The following is a 7689-nucleotide window of genomic DNA, read 5'->3' as shown; positions in this document are numbered from 1 at the left end:
GAAGGCTACACTAGAAAGCCCTTGTAGGACCTGCCACAACTGTGCTCATGCCAACAGACACAATGCTACCCACACTGAGGGTTTTCTTTTTTGACAGGAAAAAAGAGACACTGTAGCATATGCCGCTCTACTCAAATAGACCACCATGCTGTAGAATAACAGTAGGGACAAGAAAGGATAAGAGGCATTTCCTATAGAATTCTTCACGGGGGGAAGTCATTAAGGTTTGCTCAGTTTGTCATGAAACATCCTAGTTATCCAGAACCTTGAACACAATGGGTACAGATGCAAACACATACAAGCAAAGCTAACCCAGAAGTATCCCTAACAAATTATTAAATTCAATTGGTAGTAAGTAGGGCAACAGGAAGTGTGTGTGTGTGTGTGTGTGTGTGTGTGAGAGAGAGAGAGAGAGAGAGAGAGAGAGAGAGAGAGAGAGAGAGAGAGAGAGAGAATATGCAACCTGAAAACCAGTTTTTTGTTTTTGTTTTTGAAGATTCTGATCCCCCTGACTAAAGAGAGATCCTGCTGGAGCTGGCCAGAGCTCTCTGGTTCTGAGGACTGTATCAAAGTAGAGCTGAGAAGATGACAGTCACGTCCCTCATTCCCACGGGAGGCAGTTTATTATTAAAATACAAACTTAGAACGATTTCGAGCTATTCTCTGTGCAGCATACTTCCGAATGCAATAAAACCTTTTCCAGTCAAGTCTAGATCACACGGCTCCAACGCACCTGTCCTAAGTTTGTTAAGACCCTTCAGAGAGCAGTGCAAAAGAGGAAGAGAAGACGTCTTTCCTTGTACGTGGCAGACAGGCTTTGCCAGATTGTCTATGGGTTCTGCTCTGGAGACTATTCAATTTGGTTTGGGGTTGGGGGGGCACTTTTTCAACAGCCATTTGGCACTTTCCATCTGGAGTTCTTAGGCACAGTGCGACAGAGTGAGCTTCGTGAGCCCTTCCCCATGCATTCGATAGAGCAGCTGAAACTCAGCAGGCAGCTGGTGAGACTCCTGCCACTTGGTGGTAAATTTGGTTCCTTTTTTGTCATAGTAGTGGTAGGGCAGATCCTCCCTGGTGTTGGGGTCAAATCCAAAAGGCCAGAACCCGTACAAGTGGATCTCTTCGCATATTGCAGATGCAAGAGTGTACATTAGGATGCCTGTGCTCAGTCGTTTGGGTGACAGGTGTTTGTTTTTCCAGTACCTGCAGAACAATAAGTACAGGCAGACTCAGCAGCTGGTACTGAAGGAAGGTTGCAGACAGATCAGTCAAGACGCAGGGCTAGGAGCTAGAGTTTTCTAGACTGTTTGGGTTTCATGGCTAGATACACTTCCCAGCTTCAGTACGTGGTCAGGCCTATTCCCTTCCGCATAAGATTTAAAATGTCATAAAAAAATCGAATAAAATGGAGCAGAAGGGAGTAAAAATGATGTCAAAGATTTGGGGTAACGACCTGGTTTCAAACTCTGGTGTCTCCCACATCCAACTGTGACTTTAAACAAACACACTCCACTCTTTGTATTCAGCTGTCAAACGTTGGGGTTTAGCTCTATTATCTCTTATGTTCTTGGGAACGGTATCAGTTTGTATATGACACCCTTTGGTAATTATTCACCATTTTCTCAAAGTAAAGATCTCAGTTAATACAATTACACATACAGTTGCCCTTCCTTTTGGACATACACCAATTTACTAGGCTAAGAGCTTTCTTTTAATGGAAGTTTGACTAAACAGATCTTAAATTTGGAAGATTTTAGGAAACAACAGGAATATCTATTACAGCATGTACTCTTGGTCACCAGGCCTTCTAGAACCCACCTGAACTTATAATAAGATCTGTGCTCTGCTGTGATGTCTGGATTCCTTACATAAGAGGGCATGGGAGTTGAGGCAATGCCCCAAGGAGTTAAAGGAAGAAAAAAATTGTATAATTAATCTTGCCTTTAACAATGCTCTGGATGGTTGTCTCCCTTCTGGCTGCATATTTGAACCATCTAAGGGGTTATTAAAAACACCAAGTTCATGATCCATGTCTCCCTCACTGAGTTAGACTCAAGGCCAGTCCAGGCAGTAGTTAGTATTTTACTTCAAAACTCTGATTCTTATAAACATCCAGAACCGAAAGTTACTGGACTAGATGAAAATATTGCATCTCCGGCCAGTCTCCTTATCAAACCATAAGGGGCAGCAATGAGCTCCTTAGATACTCAAACATTTCATTATAAATGCAGATTATGTTGTTTAGGATTTACCCTAGTGGGTTCCCAATCCTGAAACTCTACAAACACCTGAACATCAGACAAAAAGGATATTTTAAAGTCAATGGTAATTTTTTTCATCTTTAAATTACAATTTTTAAAATTAGGGTTTGCATGATTTAGTCACTGGAGTTACTGGGATATACCTATCAATACAAGGGAAATTCTTGGTAGGTGGTGATTTCCATGGCTGCGTGCTAAAAAGGGTCAGGAAATAAAAGGAAGGGTGATGAATGGTCTTTCATTTCGCACCTGGTTACCAGGTAGGGGTAAACTGGACTTTTTAACTAGCATGATCCATTCATTCATTAAAAAGATAAGAGTTTGGCCTCAAGAACTAAACCAACCACAACGACTTGTGACCTGGACAGCTCCCGTGCCCAAGAGATTACAATGTTGACTTGCCATCTGGTGGGGGTATGAGTTAAATGTAATAAAAAACATACACACCTGTTGACATGTTGCATGATATTTCCAGGCCAAGCCAACTGGACCTTTAACTGACCTCTGTGCTCAACAAAAAAATCCACTAACGTTCTCGTTACAGTTGCAGAAGTGTGGAAGAAAAATGCAGGGATCCAAAGTATGGCCCCGTCAAGCTTTTTTAAACTGAGGAAGAAGTTGTTGCGGTCCTGAATGGTTAAAAGATTGTTGTAATATTTTTCTAAGATGCTCGGATTGAAGGTTGTAAGGTTGGTTTTCCTTCCAACATCTTTGTGGAAAGCCTCTGTCGGGGCAAAATTGCATCGAAAAACAAAATCTGATTTATCTATTTCTTGGCCACACTGACTCCCTGTCAAGATTCCACTGTTTCCAACCACAGCACAAATATTATAACGCTTATTCATAATGGGTGACACATCTGGGAGCAGGGACCGGAAGTTATTGCTAATAGAGAAGACATATTTATGGCTGGAATAATCATAATGCATCAGTTGTCCAATCCGAACACTATTCTTGGTCAAAGAAAAATTTTTTATTACATCGACATGCTGAAGAATTTCTTGCCTAAAATAAAAAAAGATTCATTAAATACATTTTATTCCAAAGACCCAAGTTTTTATCTTATGTTTACATTTAACTCACACAAGAATATTAAGCACATTCAAGTGAGAGTGTACATTCATATTTGCGAGCTCCAAAGGGAAGCCTGTTTTATAATGTGCAGGCATAGCAAGATATCTCAGTCAAGTTCTGAATGTAACCTTTGGGTGCTAGTAAATTCAGCATACAGTTTGACCTACTATTTCTTGGTATTCTGGCCCACTCGAGGAGTGTATTTGATTAAGGAGGTGGCAGGTGCCAAACTGTGTTAGAAAACACTGGGAGACAATGTACACAGGCCTCAAAGAGCTCACATTAATGTACAAACATTGGTGACTTAGAGTTTGTAACTAGGGGCTACTCGTTGGCTATTGGACTGAAGTGCTCAACCAACAGTGAATACTACAGGTGTCTAAATCAAAGCTAAACAGATATGGATGAGTATAAAACCCAGCACTCTCTATTATTAAAATATGAAAATGGGAAGAGTAATGGGCATGGCTAAACACTTAATAGAAATGAAATGATAATCTCGTTGGGGCCTGCTGAATCATGAAACAGGGATTTTCTGCTCCCTGTTTGATTATATGGAATCACAATTTAGCAGGATATAGGTGAGCCTTCAGAAAAAAAAAAAGGCCATTAAAATCTGAAGAAAATAGGCAATAAAAGAAAATAATACTTAGAATTGACTTCAGCTTGGTTTCATATCGAGCTTTTCCATGAAATTATCTCCTCTTAAAGTCTGAGGTACTTAAAAATAGTTTAAAAGACAGGTAGCCTGCAACTTTGCGGCAGGTTCCCCAGTGACAAGAAGGCAAAATGAAACAGTCATGCCTTCTGTTTAAAACAACAGCGGGATGAAAAGCGCTATGATCAAATCTAGGACAACGTAGACTCAGACAGTCACTGCAGCTTTCAGATACCAGCATAATTCTTCGAGTTGTTAAAAAGCAACCTAAACCAGTACTGTTAAAATTAATTAAAGGTTCCCTAAGAAATGGATTGAAAGGCAGGACATTTTGAGAAGGAAGCGTTCTTTTGATTGATTCCTAGCGATACTTGGCCGAGTGTAGAAAAAATACTGTAATTAAGTTAGAGATGTATTTGGTGTGTGTGGGGGATTGGTATGAGGTGTTCCACCTTGAAAACTGTGCTGTCTGTAAAAGTAAATTTAGATGAAAATCTGAAAGGCCAACGCTGAAAAGCACCTCCATGGCTTAGAATTAACAGCCACAAACTAGTTTATAATTAAGCATAAATATGTATGTATGTATGTATGTATGTATGTATGTATGTATGTATGTATGTATCTATCTATCTATCCATCTATCTATCAAGTACAGTGACAATAAATGCAATAAATGTCAAGGCAAGACCACATAGCCCTTTCTGGTTTGCAAAATAAGTATTCACAGCCCCAATAAATACACTAGATGGCTCACATTGCATTGAGTGGCATAACAGTCACACTGGGTGGGTGGGTGGGGGTGCCTGTGGTTCTGAGACCAAACATCACTGAGATTTAATTTCCTTCTCCCTTCACCTAAAACAATGAAGACAAACCTTCGTCATGGATAAAAACAGGCCACTACAATGAATAAGAATGATGCTGGTTTTATAATAAATTAAAAGCCTCAAGAGCTTCATGGAAACAAACAGGCAAAACCGAAACAAAATCACGTCTACATACATATGTATCTGGGCCCACATCTCCACTAGTGAGTGATGTGGTAAGGTTGTGTTCCAGTAAGATTGTATAACTGTATTATACAGGAGATCATCCACTTGCACTTGCAATGAATGAAACTTTTTGTTTTCTAAATGGACAGCTTTGGTGCAGCCAGACAACATGGTGTTCAGTCAAGGCCAAATTACGAAGGTACTAGCCCATCTGATTGCTCCTTTTTAGAGGGTACTACAAATATTTAAGAGGGATGGCGATGGCTCCTCTTACAAAGCCCCTACACTTGCAGGTGGGGCAAGACGAGTTGTAGCATTGTGTGTGTGTGGTACTGGTTTTGGATTAGTTTTTGTGCTGTTTGTTTTTATTGAGTTTCAAAATTAAAAACAACATCAACAACCAAAGCCTCTCTTCCTATCCTACCTTTGATGTAAAAACGCTGTCCGATTAAATGTCCATTTAGAAGGTTTCTCTTGGAGTTCATGGGTGAGAGAATTCGTAATGGGCACAAATGACTGGTCTAGAAACTTCAGTGCAAACTGCGACCTGAGGAGGAGCATGAGTTCAGATAGGTGCTGGTCTCAGGGAGGGGAACCCAGAGAGTGACAGCGCCAGCAACAACCGGAAGCGGCAGCTGGCACAGGAGCAAGCCCACCCCCACAGCCCCTCTCTTTTGGCACATTCTCTGCTCCTACACAAGCCCGGAAGAGAGGAAGAAAAGGGGGAAACTCTTCCCCATTGTCTAGCCCTCCGGGTGCAGGGGAGACCATAAGAAAGATGGCGGTCACGCCAAAGGCAAAGGTCGGAGCCCAGCCCAGGGCTGCAGTCCGCGGCTCAGCGGGACTACGAGTCAGCACCGCGGACAGCAGCCGCCGGCCCGACCCCGCCACCCCCAGGCCTGGAGAATTGATTTTTGGTGAAAGGGCAGAGGAAATTCGAGACTCAGGCGAAAGGGGTGGGGGTTGGGGGCTCCAGCCTTAACCTTTTCCTTCCCACGCCCCAAGTCTGATTTCACCCTCAGCCTTTAGCTGGAGACTCCCAGAGGCCGCCTGCAGCCCAGCTCTTCTGTCCAGGCCTAGCTTCTTCAGGTTGCACATCCCTGGCCCAGCTGGGCCCACAGGGTGCAGCTTGAGGTTGCCACCCGCCCACCAGAAGGCGGTGCAGGGAGAGCGCCTTGCCGGGGGCCCAGGTAGGGGTGGGGCTCCAGAGGAGCTGTGCGGAGCTGCGCCCCGCGGTGACTTCGACCCAGCGAGGGTGGGCGGCCCTCAGCAGAAGGCTAGCTTCCCGCAGGGGCTAAGGAATTGCAGAAATCCAGGAAGGGAGGGGGCGAGTGGCAGCGGGGGGGGGGGCGGGAAGGGTCGAGGAAGAACCCCCTAGGGGCTTCAAGAGAATAAACCTGCGCATCCTTAGATGAGAAGGGGGAGGAGGGAAGGGGTGCGAGAGCAGTCGTCGGCGCCTGCGCCATTAGATCGCCCCAGCCAGGCCTGCGGAGTCCGCCGCTAGTGCTTGGCCAGGTCGCTCACCTCAAGCCTTGTCCATCTCTGGGTTCACCCCCGCCCCCTCCGCTGTCCAAACACCGCCTCTCGCTCTACCACCAACACCCCAGTTTTGAAATGGGGGAGGGGACGCAGAGGAAGAATAGGAGAAATTCAATCACATCGATTAGGACAAAGGCTTTTAGGGGCTTTGGGATAAAAATAAAATATAAAAATAAAGAGCAGAAACAGGAGGAATGAAAGGACCACGCAGTTACCGAGAAGCCCACTCTTCTCTGACGGTCCCCCAACACACCATCGACCCGAGATACCCGAGGGTGCTCCAATAGAGGCCCACACTCACCGGAATCCCGCGTGGAACATGTACATTCGGGGCGCCCCCGGGCTGGCGTACTTGGGAGTGGTGAAGATGTTTTCCTTTTTCAGAGACACGTAGCTGATAAGCGATAAAATCAGCAGGGCCACGCTGAGCATGACTAGCCCTAGCACACTGGCGACTCGGGCCATTTTGCAATTTCTCATCCCGGGCTAGGCTGGGTTCAGGGAAACCGGGGAAATCGGTCCATTGAGCGGCCAGCAGCCTGCTGGCGTGTGAGTGTGTTGTGTGCGTGCGTGTGTGCTCGCGGGCGCGTGTGAGTGTGTGTGGCGGGGGAGGGGGAACCCAGGCAATTGAGTCGCAGAGGGCCCGGGGGTGGAGAACGACCTGGAGCCCCGAGAGAAACGGGAGCTGGCCCCCTACCCCACCCCGGGGCAGGGTCGAGCCTGGCCCGGAGCTGAAATGGAAGATGGAGGGTCTGCGCGGCGGTGTGGCGGGCGATGGAGCACAAGGAGCAGTGCGTCTCCGGCTGCGGGCTCAGGCTCCCCAGCGCGTTCCCAGCGAGGTTGCCATCTCCACCGCCGCCTGGAAGATAAATGTGATTGGAATAGTGTTACAGTTCGATCTAAGCACAGGATTTAATTAATGAACTCTAATCTCCTAAATAACCAAGGGGAGGGATGAGGAGGAGGGAAGGCAGGAGGGGAAGCGGCTGGGGGTGGTGGGGAACGGGAAAGAGACTGGGAGGCTGGAACCCACTCCAATGGGCTCCAGGACCAGCTAAGGGTACAGCTGAGAAGGAAGCTGTTGGGAGACAGATGCCCAAACTTAGTTTAATGAACCATTCATTACTTTATGAAATACATCACGAAATAGGACGATAAATAACCT

General features: G+C 45.7%; 1 protein-coding gene across 1 annotated transcript; it reads right to left on the bottom strand.

The window, feature by feature from the left end:
• Positions 1 to 487: 487 nt before the first annotated feature.
• On the bottom strand, positions 488 to 7388 carry St8sia3 (ST8 alpha-N-acetyl-neuraminide alpha-2,8-sialyltransferase 3). Its single transcript, XM_021214531.2, has 4 exons — positions 6826 to 7388; positions 5410 to 5532; positions 2709 to 3266; positions 488 to 1203 (listed from the first exon to the last, which is right to left on the bottom strand). The coding sequence occupies exons 1-4, from the start codon at positions 7002 to 7004 to the stop codon at positions 921 to 923; spliced, it is 1143 nt and encodes a 380-aa protein (XP_021070190.1). The 5' UTR covers positions 7005 to 7388; the 3' UTR covers positions 488 to 920.
• Between the last annotated feature and the right edge of the window lie 301 nt (positions 7389 to 7689).

Source organism: Mus pahari, chromosome 15 (assembly GCF_900095145.1).
Source record: "Mus pahari chromosome 15, PAHARI_EIJ_v1.1, whole genome shotgun sequence".
NCBI classification, from domain to species: Eukaryota; Metazoa; Chordata; class Mammalia; order Rodentia; family Muridae; genus Mus; species Mus pahari.
This window is presented reverse-complemented; position numbering and strand designations above follow the sequence as displayed.

Excerpts from the sequence above, each read along its gene's own strand:
- St8sia3 (XM_021214531.2), bottom strand. The coding sequence starts at position 7,004 with ATGAGAAATTGCAAAATGGCCCGAGTCGCCAGTGTGCTAGGGCTAGTC. Across the intron at positions 3,267-5,409 it reads ACAGCGTTTTTACATCAAAG|GCAAGAAATTCTTCAGCATG; the intron begins GTAGGATAGGAA and ends TTTTTATTTTAG. Across the intron at positions 1,204-2,708 it reads ATCATGCAACATGTCAACAG|GTACTGGAAAAACAAACACC; the intron begins GTGTGTATGTTT and ends ATTGTTCTGCAG.